The sequence below is a fragment of the Schistocerca cancellata genome, unplaced genomic scaffold (assembly GCF_023864275.1).
Source record: "Schistocerca cancellata isolate TAMUIC-IGC-003103 unplaced genomic scaffold, iqSchCanc2.1 HiC_scaffold_1150, whole genome shotgun sequence".
Classification (NCBI taxonomy): Eukaryota; Metazoa; Arthropoda; class Insecta; order Orthoptera; family Acrididae; genus Schistocerca; species Schistocerca cancellata.
This window is the reverse complement of record NW_026047149.1, coordinates 5,936,799-5,955,435: the sequence shown is the minus strand read 5'-3', so window position 1 is coordinate 5,955,435 and position 18,637 is coordinate 5,936,799. Positions and strand designations below refer to the sequence as shown.

The window sequence follows — 18,637 nt, the reverse complement described above, 5'->3', positions numbered from 1 at the left end:
ATGCAGTACAGCAACAAACATGAACACCAGAGCATGATTTGCAAGGTTATTATTATATTCGTCTGGAATATAATCCTATAAATTTACTAAATAGTCAATCTTCAGCAAAGTGTTGTCGAAATGTAGCTTTTCTTGGAGCTTTACTTCATCAAAAATCAGCACACCGTAGTTTTCATCTTGTTCTTCCTGAAAATGAGTCTCAACTCCATATGAGCATTTGAGTTCATTTACCAAATTTTGGAGGTGTGTTTCAGAAGTTTGTGGCAACAAGCTGTGCTTCAAAGAACTTCTGTATCTGTTGGGCTATTTAATTTTTAAGAGCACCCTGTCCACAAGAATCTCGTTATCATATCGCATAATGCATTCTCTTGGTTTTAAATTGGTATTTCTTTAACATAGTGGCAACTATGAATTTCTGTTTGTTACTGAATTTACAATGATGTGAGACATTTGACAGAGCTGTCTTATGTTTTTATCTGAGAATTTCTTTCGCAGGAGATTGATCTCCGCATTTTCTGGTCTTAATTTATTTTGTAATCACACAATTTCCAGTTTCTTGCGCTTCAGTATTGTTTTAATGTAATTACTGCTGCTTCAGTCCATGCCAGTCCATTACCTGCATTTTCCTTAAAGAAGAAACACTCACGCAACTGTGTCTCGTTTCCATCTTCTTCTCACAGCTTCTCTTTTGCGAGTGTTTTACTGGTGCTTTTCTTTTGTATAATATTTTTGATAAATATTTCAGTAAAGTAGGAAACAAAGCAGGAACCACTGAACCACTCCTGCTTTAAGAGACCACCCTTGTCTTGGAATTTCAAGTTGTTTACCAATAATAAACAAGTCTGCTTTTGTTGTTCCTCAGCAAAATGTGAATCATCCACAAAATAATTGTGAATCATATCCCTGTCTTTCCAAGGAATTGCTCTTCTTCTCCTCTCTCTCTCTCTCTCTCTCTCTCTCTCTCTCTCTCTCTCTCTCTTTCTTTTTCTTTAAGGCCTAGAAATATTTACCGTTAATTTCTCTGCAGCCAAATCTGTATGCTGGAACGAAAAAGTGAATAATATTTTTCATTCTTTTTCTTCTAGCAACACCGGTAATTATAACTGTTAATACTTATTTATCACTGCAGTCTTCAGCTCTTCAAAGGTCACTCACAACAACATAAACAAACTCACAAAATAAGTGTAGACAGGAGCAAGAGACACCAACTGTGTAGACAGAAGCAAGAGACACCGACTGATTACACATCGACCTGAGTCCCAAACGACAGTGCTGCTCTTAATTTTCAAGCATGGAACCTTTCTTATGCTGCTTGTGTTAACATGCAGGGAATCGGCAGACTTTCTGTTCTCCTCACTCTGTAAAATGTCAGATGCTGTTAGCTGTTGTTTGAAACATGGAGTTCATTTATTAGGTCTGCAACTTCGCTCCCACCCTTTTTCTTGAAGTTTGAGGCTTTATTGTGAAACACTTACAAAACATTTACTAATCAAATTTGTTTATGATGGTGTTCTTCTCTCTCTTGGGTCCACACCTTCCCTGCCTTCATTCTAAGCTTGTCCTGGAAACTATTGACCAGATCATGCTCTTGGACGTTATGGGAGAAATTTCCAGTTGCCATATATCTTTTTCAACTTCTGTGAACCACACCCTTTTGGTTTTCTTCTCTTGAAAGAAGGTGATTATCCTTTTAGACATCCTTCTTTGTATCATTTATGTCACTTACCTTCTCTGTGTGCTTACATAGTTTGTGGCTGTGACACCTTCTGTTCTTGCTCTTTCCTTTCATGGGGCCCAGGATTTTTCTCAAAATCTTTTCTTTCTTTGGCCTCAGGTTTCTCTGTAAGACCTTTCTTGTTCGTTGTAATTGTCTCTGCCTCGTATAAGGCTTCCAGTCAAATAACAGTGCAGTACTGTCTAATTTTGGCATTTGGGAATATCAGTCTCTTACCGTAGATGCCTTTAGTTAGTTGGTAGGCCATTTCCATTTTGTTAATGCATGTCACAAAGGCTTCTTGCTCTGATAAAATGTATCTTCTCAGAGGAGGATTCACAGTGCCTTCCATTTAAGCTGTTATGCAGCTGTATCTGTTGAGATAAATAGATCATCTCTGAAGGCTATACAGGTAACTGTAAGATTCACATAGATGTAGCCTATAATTTCATCAGGCAGATCGCATTTTGCGAAACACACATAAGTGTGTACTCAGTGTCTTGGTTTCTGGGTAATTAAAACTTTGCAGTTCATTTTCTGATGTTATTGGTTGAATCACACCAATTAAAAAAACAATAGATTGAGGACTTGAAACAAGTGTTACTGTCAGAAAGTCTTTAGGTACAGGGAGAGCTCGTGCAAGATAACTTGGTCCGTGCACCGAAACACAACCTTATTCTCAGCACTGGGTGACCCATCCCTCTGTGCTGGAGGGGTGGCCGCTGCAGTTTGCTGTTGCCTATTGAGCTGTAAGTTTCGTCCATTACAAACAAAACACTCTCTCTCCGCCTCGACTACACTGTAGAGATGAGCCGTGTGCCCCCTAGCTGCACTGAAACCTTTTTCAATTAATTTTAAAGAAACTACTTGGTGAAAAAAAATTATTCTCTTTGCATTTCATAGCCTCCTTGTCAGCTTTATCAGCTTCGTGATCAAGTGCCCATCATTTCTTTAATGTTCATAGTTGTTCTGATATTTCTGTGTTGAGTAAGGTACTGAATGAAATTCACATACTTTGCAGTGAAAAATAGACGTTTCTATGACTTTGTTTTTGGTGGATGTTAGATCATACATTGCTGCACGTGAAATGTACGTACCATATTCATTTTGTCTTTAAATGCTAGAGATCTGTATTCAGTCTCAAGAAAATTGACTGTATTTACTGCACTAACTTCTGGTTGCACCTTCAAAGGATAGAGGAAAGGGAAACATTCGTAACATCCCTCCTATCTCATTAACAGTTCAAGATATCAAAACAGGTGCTTGGCAAATGATAGCATGTGAAGTGGAAAATATTTTGCCATTTTACTGTGTTGTTTGCAAAAGAAGCTAATTTTAACATGGCAACAAGAGAGAGGAAAAAATGTTTACAATTCACACAAAAGTAATTCAGCATAATCCTCTAATACATTGTGTTTTTAATAATAAACAGTTCTGTTATTCCCCCCTGCGGGTCCGGGGATTAGAATAGGCCCGAGGTATTCCTGCCTGTCGTAAGAGGCGACTAAAAGGAGTCCATCCCCCTCACGGGGGTAGTTAGCGCCTGCATCCGGAGACGGACGGTTCCACGACCTATGATTGTGGTCTTTTTGGTTTTTCACTTCCCGTTTCTTCCTTCCTTTTGTTGGTTCATTTCTTTGCTCTTCTCCACCTCACTGTCTTCCTTACACTTTCCCTTGACTTCCCCTTGCCTTCTCATTGCCTTCTTCTCCTTGCCTTCTCATTGCCTTCTTCTCCTTGCCTTCTCTGGTCTCCGCCTCAGCGTTTGAGACAGTCTGTCCTCTTTCTCCCTCTCTCTCTTCTTTTTCCTCTTCTTCCTTCCTCCCTGTGCGTGCCTGAAGGCCGACCCACGCGTTCGCACGCGTAGCCGGTGACGGGGTAACGCGTAAGTCCCCGCCCTGGGTAGACATGTAAGGCACGTGCGTACCCCCTGGTAAAGGCCAGGCCCGGGGAGGGGTGATTGCCTGAGCTGATACCTTCTGACCATGCCGATTGGTCCCTCCATCTGTTTCTCGGGAGGTGTGACCTGAGGTGTAAACATTCACCTAAGGCGGAAGTGCCCTCTGAGAGGGTCCCCACAAGGAAGGAGCGCGCCATCGGAGACGCTGGCAATCATGGGGGATTCCTCCGCAATGGATTCTACTCCATCTCTCTCGACTTCTGCCCAAAAACGGAAACGTGACCAGCCACCAGTGACAAAAGTACTACCGCCTGCCCCACAGTTCCTCGTCGTTTCTCGAACTGAGGACGGAAAGGATTTTTCCTCTGTCAACCCTTTCGTTATCCAGAAGGGCGTAGATGCCATAGCCGGATCTGTCAAATCTTGTACCAGGTTGCGTAACGGTACCTTATTACTAGAAACTGAGAGTGCCTTTCAGGCACAAAAACTGCTTCGGGCCACACTCCTGTACACGTTCCCTGTCCGGGTGGAGGCCCACCGAACTTTGAATTCGTCTCGTGGTGTAGTCTATACTAGCTCCCTCGACGGATTGACTGACGAGGAGATTCAATCTTTCCTCGCTGAGCAGGGCGTGACGGCTGTCCATAGGGTCATGAAAAAGGTCAACAATGACCTTGTACCGACCCGTACACTTTTCTTGACCTTCGATAGTGTTAAGCTGCCATCGCGCATCAAGGCGGGCTACGAGGTTATTTCTGTTCGCCCCTATGTCCCGACACCTACGCGCTGCTACCAGTGTCAGCGTTTCAATCACACTCGACAGTCTTGTTCCAATGCGGCTAAATGTGTCACTTGTGGCAGGGATGCCCATGAGGGTGACTGTCCACCTCCGTCTCCTCGTTGTGTGAACTGTCAGGGTGACCATGCCGCATCCTCCCGCGACTGTCCTGTCTATAAGGAAGAACGCTGTATCCAAGAAATTCGGGTCAAAGAAAAAGTGTCCACCTCGGCTGCTCGCAAGCTATTGGCTAGTAGGAAGCCCACGCTGCTCCCAGCGGGGAAATACAGTACTGTCCTCGCCTCTCCTCGGACTACCAGGGAGGTAGCAACCCAGACATGTGATCTGACCTTCAGCACTACGGTCGTCCGTTCGGCCAGTGCTAAGATCGCGCGGTCGACGTCTCCTCTTCCTCCCACCACCCCACAGACACCAGCCCCTTCATCAGCTTCTGCTAAGACGAAGACCCTGAAGTCAGATGCATGGGCCTTCAAGAAGGAACCATCCCGTGCAGACTTCCTACGTACCTCGACCTCCCAGCCTTCGACCGGTACTTCCACCAAACGTCCTTCCAAAAAGGCTCATAGGAAGCACAGTTCTCCTTCTCCGCCACGGCGCATTTCTTCATCCGCGCCACCCAGCGGTTGCCGCCCCAGGCCGTCATCCGTTTCGCCTCGCCGCACCGCTGGTAGCCGTACATCTGGCCGTTCACCGGCGGAGGAAGCTCCCCCTCCCGGCCATCCTCCTGAGATGGCCGATGAACCTATAGACCCAATGGACGACGACTGTCCGCCTACTGATAGCGGCGGCAGTGCTCGCTCGAAGCCAGGCCCTCAGCGGCCTTCGAGGTGACCCCTTCTTTGATCTTCCTTTTCTTACGATGGCACTTATTCACTGGAATATTCGCAGCAATCGCTCCAACCGAGAGGACTTGAAGTTGCTGCTCCGCTTGCACCGTCCGCTCGTCGTAGCCCTCCAGGAAACGAAGCTACGTCCATGCGATCAAATTGCCTTGGCACACTACACCTCTGTGCGTTTCGACCTACCCTCTGTGGTAGGTATCCCAGCTCATGGAGGGGTTATGTTGCTGGTCCGGGATGATATTTACTACGATCCCATCACGTTGCACACCGGCCTGTAGGCAGTTGCCATCCGCATTACTCTCCCCACTTTTACGTTTTCCTTTTGTACCGTTTACACTCCATCGTCATCTGCCGTTACCAGGGCAGACATGATGCAACTTATTGCTCAGCTACCTGCACCATTTTTGTTAACTGGAGACTTCAATGCCCACCATCCCCTTTGGGGCTCTCCAGCATCCTGCCCGAGGGGCTCCTTGTTAGCAGGCCTTTTCAACCAGCTCAATCTTGTCTGCCTCAATACTGGCGCCCCTACTTTTCTTTCGGACACATCTCACACCTATTCCCATTTAGACCTCTCTATATGTACTCCCCAACTTGCACGCCGGTTTGAATGGTATGCCCTTTCTGATACATATTCGAGCGACCACTTCCCGTGTGTTATCCATCTCCTGCAGCATACCCCCTCTCCGTGCTCCTCTAGTTGGACCATCTCCAAGGCAGACTGGGGGCTCTTCTCTTCCAGGGCGACCTTTCAGGATCAAACCTTCCCAAGCTGCGATCGTCAGGTCGCACACCTCACGGAAGTCATTCTCGCTGCTGCTGAATATTCCATCCCTCACCCTACTTCTCCTCCACGTCGCGTACCGGTCCCCTGGTGGACCGCAGCATGTAGAGACGCTTTACGTGCTCGTCGACACGCTTTACGCACATTTAAACGCCACCCTACAGTGGCGAATTGTATTAATTATAAACGATTACGTGCTCAGTGTCGTCGTATTATCAAAGAAAGCAAGAAAGCCAGCTGGGCTGCTTTCACAAGCACCTTCAACAGTTTTACTCCTCCTTCTGTTGTCTGGGGTAGCCTGCGCCGGCTATCTGGCACTAAGGTCCACTCACCAGTTTCTGGCTTGAAGGTCGCGAATGACGTCCTTGTGGCCCCTGAGGCTGTCTCCAATGCCTTCGGCCGCTTTTTCGCAGAGGTTTCGAGCTCCGCTCATTACCACCCTGCCTTCCTCCTCCGCAAACAGGCAGAGGAGGCTCGGCCACCTAACTTCCGCTCCTCGAATTGTGAAAGTTATAATGCCCCATTCACCATGCGGGAACTCGAAAACGCACTTGGCCGATCACGGTCCTCCGCTCCAGGGCCTGATTCTATTCATATTCAGATGCTGAAGAACCTTTCTCCTGCGGGTAAAGGTTTTCTTCTTCGTACTTATAATCGCATCTGGATTGAGGGACATGTTCCCACATGCTGGCGCGAGTCTATTGTTGTCCCGATTCCTAAGCTGGGGAAGGACAAGCACTTGCCTTCCAGTTATCGACCTATCTCGCTTACCAGCTGTGTCTGTAAAGTGATGGAGCGAATGGTTAACTCTCGATTGATTTGGCTGCTCGAGTCTCGGCGCCTACTTACCAATGTACAATGTGGATTTCGTAGGCGCCGCTCTGCTGTTGACCATCTGGTTACCTTGTCGACCTTCATTATGAATAACTTCTTGCGGAAGCGCCCGACCGCGGCTGTGTTCTTTGATTTGGAGAAGGCTTACGACACCTGTTGGAGGGCGGGCATTCTCCACACCATGCATACATGGGGCCTTCGCGGTCGCCTCCCTCTTTTTATTCGTTCCTTTTTAATGGATCGACAGTTCAGGGTACGTGTGGGTTCTGTCCTGTCCGACACCTTTCGCCAGGAGAATGGGGTGCCACAGGGCTCAGTTTTGAGCGTCGCTCTCTTCGCCATCGCGATCAATCAAATAATGGATTGCCTCCCAGCTGATGTATCAGGCTCCCTTTTCGTGGACGATATTACCATCTATTGCAGCGCGCAGTGTACACGTGTCCTGGAGCGCTGTCTTCAGCGTTCTCTTGACCGTCTTTACTCCTGGAGTGTCGCCAATGGCTTCCGTTTTTCTGCCGAGAAGACGGTCTGTATTAACTTCTGGCGCTACAAAGAGTTTCTCCCACCGTCCTTACGACTCGGTCCCGTTGCTCTCCCAATCGTGGAGACAACCAAATTTTTAGGCCTTACATTTGACAGGAAACTTAGCTGGTCTCCACATGTGTCATATTTGGCCGCCCGTTGTACCCGTTCTTTAAATGTCCTCCGTGTTCTCAGTGGTATGTCGTGGGGAGCGGATCGAACCGTCCTACTTCGTCTATATCGGTCGATCGTCCGCTCCAAGCTGGATTATGGGAGCTTCGTCTACTCCTCTGCACGGCCATCCATCTTACGCCGCCTCAACTCCATACAACATCGGGGTTTACGACTTGCGATCGGAGCATTTTATACTAGTCCCGTAGAGAGTCTTCATGCTGATGCTGGCGAATTGCCACTCACCTACCGGCGCGATATACTGCTTTGTCGGTATGCCTGTCGGCTACTGTCAATGCCCGACCATCCGTCTTATCGTTCCTTTTTTGACGACTCTCTCGACCGTCAATACGGGTTGTATGTCTCTGCCCTGCTACCCCCTGGAGTTCGCTTTCGTCGCCTCCTTCAACACTTTAATTTTTCACTCCCTGCAACCTTTCGAGTGGGCGAGAGCCACACGCCACCTTGGCTCCAGGCTCAGGTCCGCGTTCACCTTGACCTCAGCTCGCTCCCAAAAGAGGTTACCCCCGGTTCGGTCTACCACTCCCGTTTTTTGGAACTTCGTTCGAAGTTCATCAACATGACTTTCATTTATACAGATGGCTCTAAGAGCAATGACGGGGTCGGGTGTTCCTTTATTGTCGGGGCACAAAGTTTCAAATACCGGCTCCATGGCCATTGTTCGGTCTTCACAGCTGAGCTCTTTGCCCTCTACCAGGCTGTTCTTTACATCTGCCGCCACCGACATTCTGCTTATGTCATCTGCTCCGACTCCCTGAGCGCCATCCAGAGCCTCAGTGATCCGTACCTGGTTCACCCTTTCGTACACCGGATCCGACGCTCTCTTCAGCAGCTGGTGGACGTCGGTTCTCCGGTTAGCTTTATGTGGGTTCCTGGCCGTGTCGGTATCCCTGGGAACGAAGCTGCAGATGCCGCGGCCAAGGCTGCGGTCCTCCAGCCTCTGACAGCTTCTCGTTGTGTCCCTTCGTCTGATTTTAGCAGGGTCATTTGTCGGCGCATTTTATCGCTGTGGCATGCCGATTGGGCTGCACTTACAGACAACAAGCTTCGGGCCTTAAAACCTCTTCCCGTGGCTTGGACGTCCTCCTCACGCCCTTCTCGGCGGGAGGAGGTAGTGTTGGCCCGGTTAAGAATTGGACACTGCCGGTTCAGCCATTGCCATCTGCTGACGGCTGCTCTGGCGCCGTTCTGCCCATGTGGGCACTTGCTGACGGTTAGACACATTTTAATGTCCTGTCCAGATTTTAGCACACTGCGTCTAGATCTTAACCTGCCAAGTACTTTCGATGCCATTTTAGCGGATGACCCACGAGCAGCAGCTCGTGTTCTTCGTTTTATCAATTTGACAAACCTCTCTAAGGACATTTGACGATGCTGTTTTTTAATCCTATGCCTGTCAGTCTGTCTTTTATCGTGTTTTCCCTTTTAGTTGTTGTTGTCAACTTGTGCCTCGCGTTGCATTCTTAGAGTAGTCAGGGCGCTAATGACCATTGAAGTTGTGCGCCCTAAAACCATAAAAAAAAAAAAAAAAAAGTTCTGTTATTGATTGTTGGTTGCCCTGGTAAATCCTGTTAACATGTTCTTAAACAAGTACTTTATTTCTGTTGCTGAGAGCTTGGGGTTATCAGGTTCGGTGAAGAGTGCAATGGAGTATCTGAGATCAGTCTTTAAAAATAACTTCAGTAAAATGGAAATGACACTCACATCTCCCAAAGAAGTAGCATCCACCGTAAAATCCTTAAAATCTAAGTATTCCAGTGGGTATGATAACATATCAACAAATTTAATCAAAGAGTGCTCATGTGAGTTGAGTTCTATCTTAAGGTATTTGTGTAAGCAATCTCTTATCAGCAGAACATTTCCAGACTGGCGAAAATATGCTGAAGTTAAGCCTATTTACAAGAAGGAGGATAAAGAGATACCATCAAACTATTGACCAATTTCACTTCTTGTGGCTTTCTGATATTTGAAATGGTTGTGTTCAAGCGTCTCCTTAAGCATCTGACTGCAAATAATATATTGTCAAAGTTACAGTTTGGATTTCTTCAGGGTTCTGATATAGAGAAAGCTATTTATACTTCCAGTGAGAATGTACTTAATTCATTAGATAATAAATTAGAGGCTACTGGCATTTTCTGTGACCTGTCAAAACCTTTTCCTGTGTGAACCACAGCATTCTCTTAAGTAAATCAGAATATTATGGTGTCACCGGCAATGCTGCAAAATGGTTTGAGTCTTATCTGTCTAACAGGAAACAAAAGGTGTCGTTGCAAAATACCTGTGCAGTAAGCAGTCTGTCTTCATCTGACTGGGAATTAATTACATGTGGTGTTCCTCAAGGTTCCATCTTGGGTCCATTGGTTTTTCTTGTGTACATTAATGACTTCTCATCTGTTACATTGCCAGGTGCTAAGTTTGTTTTGTTTGCAAATGATACAAACAGAAGTAGCTGCTAATCAAATATTCACTGTCATTAAACTTACTTGAGGCTCAGAACCTGTAACAGATTTCCTTCCAGCATGAGTATAACATATGAAGACAAGCAGATCAAAGAGGTTGACAGTGTTAAATTTCTGGGATTACAACTCGATAATAAATTCAGTTGGGAAGGGCGTACCACAGAATTGCTTAGGCACCTAAACAAGGCTGAATTTGCCATGAGAATGATGTCAGATGTAGGAGATATGAATATAAAAAAAAAACTTGCATAGTTTGCTTCCTTTCATTCTATTATGTTATATGGGATCATATTCTGGGGCAACTCAACAAACCGAGCAAAAGTTTTTAGGTTGCAAAAGCGTGTGATAAGAATCATTTGTGGTGTAAATTCAAGAACATAGAAACCTGTTCAAGGAACTATGTATTCTAACCACTGTTTCTCAGTATATTTATTCCTTAATGAAATTTGTTGCAAGTAATGCATCTCCATTTTGAACCAATAGCTCAATACATAGTATGTAAAAAAAATGTGTGACTAGAGCCTCCTGTCAGGTAGACTGTTCGCCAGGTGCAAGTCTTTCGATTTGATGCCACTTTGGCGACTTGGGCGTCGAAATACATAGTATCAATACTAGGAATAAGAAGAATCTACATAAAGACCTAAAATCACTTACCTTGGTCCAAAAAGCGGTCCACTATTCAGGAACACACATTTTCAATAAATTGACAGCAACCATTAAAAACTTGGTTTCAGATAAAGCACGGTTTAAACAGAGTTTGAAAGACTTTTTGATGCCAGCTTAAGTAAAAATATCGGTTAGAGTTCAGTTTCGACAACACCTAATCACAACAGTCAAGATTAGGTATTTTGTGTATGATAAATTTATTAATAGTGCATAACAATGTTTCATTCTGACAGCATGATAATTCTGTAAATATTAGCTGTTCCAGTTTACTGCATTGTATTAACCTATTTCAACTATCTCCTGACACTTTGACATGTTCCACACCCACAAGAATCATCTCATTTTTTGGGTCTATGTAATGAAAACTGAATCTAATCTAATCTAATCTAATCATGATTGTTTCCAGACTCACTGGCTGTTACTTATAAGGGAATCTCCCCATCGCACCCCCCTCAGATTTAGTTATAAGTTGGCACAGTGGATAGGCCTTGAAAAACTGAACACAGATCAATCGAGAAAACGGGAAGAAGTCGTGTGGAACTATGAAAAAAACAAGCAAAATATACAAACTGAGTAGTGCATGCATAAGATAGGCAACATCAAGGATACTATTAGCTGAGGAGCGCCGTGGTCCCGTAGTTAGCGTGAGCAGCTGTGGAACTAGAGGTCCTTGTTTCAAGTCTTCCTTCGAGTGAAAAGTTTAACTTTTTATTTTCAGACAACTATCAAAGTTCAGGCACTCATACATAATCAACTTCGCTCTCAAAAATTCCAGGACAAGGTTCAGATTTGCTTGGACAAATGCAGGATTTGTCTTCTATTCACGGAAAAATTTGAAAACGTTAAAAACATATGGTTTGACAGAGCACAGGGAAAACTGTGTGACTGTGAAACTGTTGCAATCATTTGTTGCAGTTTATGTGACAAACTCTTATGTTTTCATCACTTTTTTGGGAGTGATTATCACATCCACAAGAAATCCTAAATAGGGCAAGGTAGAAGAATCTTTTTACCCATTCGCCAAGTGTACAAGTTAGGTGGGTCGACAACATATTCCTGTCATGTGACGCACATGCCGTCACCAGTGTCGTATAGAATATATCAGACCTGTTTTCCTGTGGAGGAATCTGTTGACCTATGACCTAGCGATCAAATGTTTTCGGTTCCCATTGGAGAGGCACGTCCTTTCGTCTACTAATCGCACGGTTTTGCGGTGTGGCCGCAAAACACAGACACCAAACTTATTACAGTGAACAGAGACGTCAATGAACGAACGGACAGATCATAACTTTGTGAAAATAAACTTTTCACTCGAGGGAAGACTTGAACCAAAGACCTCTTGTTCTTCAGCTGTTCATGCTAACCATGGAACCACACCACTCCTGAGCTCACAGTCTCTTTGATGTTGCTTATCTTATGCATGGACTACTCAGTTTGTATATTTTGCTTATTTTTTTCATAGTTCCACACAACTTCTTCCTGTTTTCTCGATTGATTTGTTTTCAGTTTTTCAAGGCCTATCCAGTGTGCCAACTTATAACTAAATCTGAGGGGGTTGCGAGGGGGAGGTTCCCTTGTTAAAAGTTTTGCAACATAGGCGTCTGTGTGAGGATTAAGCTGTAAAACTATATCTCTCCTGCTACACTGTCCCATTATCAGGGGAACCTCCACTTCTACCGTCGTCATCTCCCCTACCAAACTGCTTGCACAGCTAGGGGCCAAGTAATGTTGTGCACTCTCAGGTGTATTGTATTGTATGTTAACCGGGGGCCTAGAAACGACGGAGAGGCTCCGTACCCGCCCCAGCCGCAGTGGTCCACAACCCCACGACGACTACCGCAGTCCACTTCACCCCTCCGCCGCCCCACACCGAACCACTCTTTCAGAGTTATTGTGCAGTTTGGCCCCAGTGGAGTCAACAGCTTCAGTCCTGTTTCTTAATCTGGGTACCATCAGCTGGTAGCTGAGGAACATACACGTGATCCTTTATGAAATCCCAAAACACCAGTTACACTTGCTTCATCGAGAAAGATAGACCCGTATCCTTTCTGCCGGGATGTGACACAGAAAACATTCAATTTAGGGGAGTCTCATCGCAGCTGTACCATTTTGTGGGGATTCACTGACCCCCAGATGCACACATCGTGTGTGTTCACATTTCCGCTAATATAATATGTCGATTCATCACTTAAGACTACATAATCCAGATAAATCTTCATCATCACGAAGTGACGCTTCATTTGCAAAGTTGACAATTAAACTGTAGTCTGAAGCCTTTACAGCTTGTAATGGCTGCAGATGTTAAAGATATAATTGTAAGTGGCTCCTTAAGTCTCAACACATACTATGGCTAGTCAGAAAGTAGGGAACGTTCTGACATTTAAAGAAAACTAAATACAAGAACCACATTTTATTGTATACATCTGAAAGAGCGACTGACATATTACTTCTGCACATAATCACCAAAGACATTGAGGCACTTATCATGGGGTGGACAAGATTTGAAATACCTTCATCGTGAAATTCTGCTGCCCGAGACTTCGGCAAGTGAGTCGTGCCCGCCTGGAGTACGGAGTCATCATCAAAGTGCTGCATTGCAAGCCAGTTCTTCATCTTGGGGAAACAAGTGCAAGTTGCTTGGTGCAAGATCGGGGCTGTAGGGCGGATGAGGGAAAATTTCCCATTTGAATGAATTAAGGAGTTCTTTAGTGCGATATGTCGTGTGAGGTTGGGCATTGTCGTGCAAAAACAAAATTTTGGACGTGAGCTTTGAACTGCTCTTCTAAAGGCTGTGCAAAGTTTGACAGTACCGGGCAGAATTTATGGTTGCTCCACTTTCAGGAAAATCAATAAGCAGCACACCCTGCCTATCCCAAAACACTGTTGCCATCGACTTCCTTGCAGATAAGGTTTGCGAACATTTTCTTGGGTTTTGGGTGGACCTTGTGTGCCCTCACTTTATGGACTGTAATTTTGTCTTTGCAATTGATGTGTTTGACCCAGTCTCGTTACTAGTTAGGATTCAATCCAGTAATGAATCACCATGTTTGTGGTAGGCCTCCAGAAATGTCAATGTTGTCCCCGTTCACTGTTCTTTATGGTGCTCTGTAAGCATTTTGGGCACCCGTCGTGCACAAAATTTGTGGTAGCCTAGCTTTTCAGTAACAATTTCAAACAACTAAGTCTGTGAAACTTACGGAAAAGAAAGCAAAAGCTCCATTATTGTGAAGCTACAATTTTCACAAATCGTTTCATCAACTTTAGTGACAAGATCGTCAGCCACAGTGCTTGGGCGTCCACTCTTTTCTTCATCATGAATGTTGGTTCGGCCATTTTTAAACCGGGTGCATTACTTCCGGCCGAACATTCACTCATTACATTGTTTCCGTACACTTCACACAGTTCTTGACAAATTTCTATAGGTTTTAGGTTTTTTGCCAACAGAAACTGTATCACAGACTGCACCTCACAAATGGTGTAATTTTCGATTGTAGCGCACATATCAGATTCGAATATCGAAAAAAAAAACAGACATGCAGAGATGTTCGCACTGTCGCGGATGGATGCCGACTGACCTGCCGAGCACGCACACACCAAAATATACGCGATCGGTGCGCGCCTAGCGGCATCAGACGGAAACATTCCTTACTTTCTGAATAGCCCTCGTATGTAACTGGAATTGCTAATTCAGGCTAGCCTTTCATACTGATTTCTGGGGGCTATACACGAAAGACTCTCTTAGCGTGTACACCCTGTTACACTCGGTTCTCCAATAATCTTCCATTTGCAAAGACAGTGGTTGCAAGGTATAGAAACAAATTACTTTAGTTGATCTTTCATTCGATGTATTGTTTGTAATTGTAAGTTGAGTGTAATAAATGTTACATAGCCTTCAAATCCCACTACTCATTCTGAAACACCCAATAGTTGACAAAAAAATAATACAATTTGTGATTAAGAATGACGTCAGCAACTGGCTGGATGAGCAGATAACATCACAAGTTTACGTATTTACAATTTGTAGCAATTTTTGTTGTTAGCAATATTAGCCTATTTCCAAGAGTTAGCAGCTTTCACTCAGTTAATACTAGGCAGAAATCAAATCTGCATGTAGAATGCACTTCCTTGACTCTTCCGCGAGTGCAGTATTCTGCTGCATCCATTTTCAATAAGCTACCACAAGAACTCAAAAATCTTAGCAGTAGCCCAAACTCTTTTAAGTCTAAATTGAAGAGTTTCCTCATGACTCACTCCTTCTATTCTGTCGAGGAGCTCCTGGAAGAGCTAAAAAATTAAGCAAATTCCAGTGTTACATTGTTGATTGTCTTCATTTAAACTTACGAGTTGTCACCTGAGTATGTTTTTTTTATATTTCATTTTATCTGTTTCTAATATCGTGTTATAATTTCATGTATTGACTCGTTCCATGACCATGGAGACTTCTCCTTAATTTGGTCCCAGGGGAAAAAAAATAAATAAAAAAAAAATATGGATCTGAAGGTTTATCGAGTAGGGTATCGAACAATTCAAAACGTGCTTCTCAGTGTGTTACATTAGATGTCCAGAAAACTAGGAACGAACTATAGAATTTGCATCTGTGTTGAAGGTGATTGCTGAGCTGCGCCGCTTCGACGGAGACAAGAACCGAGCGACGGCTTCTCTCATCGCCAAGTCGACGAGATTCGTGTGACTCACGAGCAGCCGAGACAGACAGAGAGGGTCGACCGCGTCCCTCCGTGCAGAGGTTGCTGCCGCTTTCTGTGCTCTGCTCCTCCCCCTCTGTTACCTCTTCTTCCCGTGCTCCTGTCACTCCGCAAACTTCCGACTGCAGCGTAAACACCTCGGCGCGGTGGAAAAGTTCGACCGTGGCACGCGTCTGAGTGGGTGGGGATTTGCAGTTTTGTGTTTCCACTCAGTTACCAGTGACTGTGGGTCCTGTGTGGGGATGGAGGGGTCCTGTGTGGGGATGGAGTGGTAACTGGCTTTATTCCTAGTAGAGAAAGTGTGATCTCTCGTCTCAGTCCACACGTGCACTCAGGTAAGAAGGAAAGTGCTATTGCCCCTCACACGTATACTTCAGTCTTGCGCAGTTCCACATACTTCCTACGTTTCTTTATACATTAGCTACCGTCCTTTGAAGTAATCGTCAGTTGTATCATTATTTTATTTCTACAGATGATCCTAGTATAATTTTGTAAGTGGTATTGGTGGCGTGGCATTGATGGATGTTAGGTCCAATTGTTCCACACGGCTCGTGTGAAAAAGATGATGTTTAAGTTTTATATGAAACAACCAAAAACCGTGGTTGATATAGTTTTGTTTAGTTATTTACATGTTTCATATGTCGCAATTTTGATCTCTTGCTGTGACATGGAGTGGGCCAGTTTTACAATTATAGTACTCCTACACAGTGAAGAATATGAAACATACTGACTATTTAGAGGATTGCCTTAAGTGTTATTTCTTCTTCTCCTTCTCCTCCTTTCTCTTCTCCACTTCATGTATCAGGCAAACTGCCTGTTACAGTATGCCATCTCTTGCATGGTCATCCTAGATGCTTTCTTCCAGTGGATTTATAATTGAGAGCTTTACCTGGAGTCTTTCTCCACCAATACTGTATACATATTCCTTCCATTTTCTCCAATTTTCTTTTATTTTTTCAATTAGGTTATATATTCCTAAATCTTCGGTATATCCTTATTCCTTTTGCACCCGTATGTACTTCCTTGGTGTCTTATCATCATCCATCCTTCACTTCCAAAGTAAGGGTTGGTTGGCACTGCTTTGGTTTTATAAAACTTCAGCTGAGTTTGTCTCCTGGCTTTACTCTGCAATTCTTTTTTACAATTGTTCCACATGTAAAAGTAAATTTATTTTATTTTCTGTTCACATTATGCTTTTATTCCTATGTGATGCCACATGCTAGATATTAAGAATATTGAACTTCGTTATTCTGCACTACCTTTGATCTTACAGGCTGTGTGCCCTGACACACCGTGACTTTCGCCCACCTGAAGACAGTTCAGAAATTTATTCTGAAGCAATCTGCTACAATTATGGACTCCCATCTGACAGTCGTCTTAATTTTCTACAATCAGTGTTAGGTCATGTGCAAGTAGGATTGCATTCAGTTTAATGTCATCATGTAAAATTACTCCTTTTTTTATTCACTATTTTTCATCAATTGATCGCTTCATCTATGTATACAGATCTCTCTCCTGAGAGTAGTCAGGCTTATTTTCTCTGGTGTTTCAGCAGAGAGTTGCAGTTTTATTTTTGCGTTGTGTAGCTGGACTCGGCCCAAACAAATAGTGCTCATCACATCTTCCATCTGACACCCAGTGTCTACTGAAAGCATCAGTTTGTTCCCCGTTTCAAACAAAACCGTTTTTAAAGCTGATTTTTACATGCTCGTTTGGTAGAGCGGCCCCAGATCAGTCTAGTGCAATATCTGTTTTATCTGTAGATATTAACAGTGACATTGAAACATGAAGAATAACCAGCTTTCTAGCAGTGGCAACACCACCTTGGCCGGTACTGACCGCTACCGCCAAGCGTGCGGCACTTCTGAGTTGCTGCTGGATCGCTGTTTATTCTTTGTGTTTTACCGTCCCTGTTAATATTTATCGATTAAATGAATATCAGACTAGACTACTTTGGGAGCACTGTATTGGATGCGGGTGTAAAATTATGATTTAAAAATGATTTTATTTGTAATAGGAAACAAACTGATGCAGTCTGTTGATACTTCGTGTCACATGAAAGGCATGGTGAGCAGTAATTATTTACTTATATGGATATGGTGTCTGTTCTTTCAGACATGTTGATGACCTGAAGCTGTCTGGAACAAAATTAGAACTATATATTAATACCTTCAGCTGCTGAGGGGCGTTGATATATATCAATGGTGACAGGTGAAAATGTGTGCCCCGACTGGTACTCGAACCCGGGATCTCCTACTTACATGGCAGACGCTCTATCCATCTGAGCCACCGAGGGCACAGAGGATAGTGCGACTGCAGGGACTATCTCGCGCACGTCTCACGTGAGACCCACATTCTCACCTTATATGTCCACACACTACATTCTTAAGTGTCCCTACCCAACACACACATTACTTGTGGAAGACATTCTTACCAAGTCCCATAAGAATTCGGGTAATATATGTGCATCCGCATATAGTATATAGTTCTGGCAATACCGACCATGACCTCCTTCTCCTGTGCGGAAGCACACATATTACCCGAACGCTTACGGGACTTGGTAGGAATGTCTTCCACGAGTAAGAAGTGTGTTGGGTAGGGACACTACGAATGTAGTGTGTGCACATATAAGGTGAGAATGTGGGTCTCACGGGAGGCGCCTGAGAGATAGTCCCTGCAGTCACACTATCCTCTGTGCCCTCGGTGGCTCAGATGGATAGAGCGTCTGCCATGTAAGCAGGAGATCCCGGGTTCGAGTCCCGTCCGGGGCACACATTTCCACTTGTCCCTGTTTAGATATCAACGCCCATCAGCAGCTGAAGGTATTAATATATAATTCTAATTTAGTAATTATTTAGGCTAATTCCAGCCTCACACTGCAAAAACAAAATTGCAGTTATCTTCCGAGACATACAGAAAATGCGCCTGATGACCCTTTAGGAGACATACCCAATATATTCCAGAATTTAGGGGAAATATGCCAACCTTGTCCTAAGCCTTTTTGCAAGCTCATTGGTTTTGTGGTTATGCTCCCATGTCACACACTCAAGCTAACTCCAAGAGGCTTATACCTAATTATTACGTTTATTTCTATTACTCTTTTTAAAGATTACTTTGACTTGTAGCCACTCTTTTGGTACCTTCACACTTCCGCAGTATCTATCAAAAATGTGAAGAAGCCTTAGATGTTGGAATAACGCTCGATATGTCCATACTTTCATA

At 44.2% G+C, this 18,637-nt stretch overlaps 1 protein-coding gene and 1 non-coding gene across 2 annotated transcripts in view; both read left to right on the top strand.

Moving 5' to 3' along the window:
- LOC126159972 (protein DDI1 homolog 2-like) overlaps nucleotides 1–15,464 on the top strand; it is a gene marked incomplete at its 5' end in the record, with an annotated part of 136,765 nt that extends 121,301 nt beyond the window's left edge. Inside the window, one exon of the mRNA XM_049916779.1 lies at nucleotides 15,319–15,464. Within this exon, the coding sequence (XP_049772736.1) occupies nucleotides 15,319–15,402 (84 nt within the window). The remainder of the gene's footprint in view (nucleotides 1–15,318) is intronic.
- Nucleotides 15,465–18,111: 2,647 nt separating this feature from the next.
- Nucleotides 18,112–18,186, top strand: Trnat-ugu (transfer RNA threonine (anticodon UGU)). Its single transcript has one exon. It is a non-coding gene; the product is annotated as a tRNA-Thr (tRNA).
- The last annotated feature ends 451 nt before the right edge of the window (nucleotides 18,187–18,637 follow it).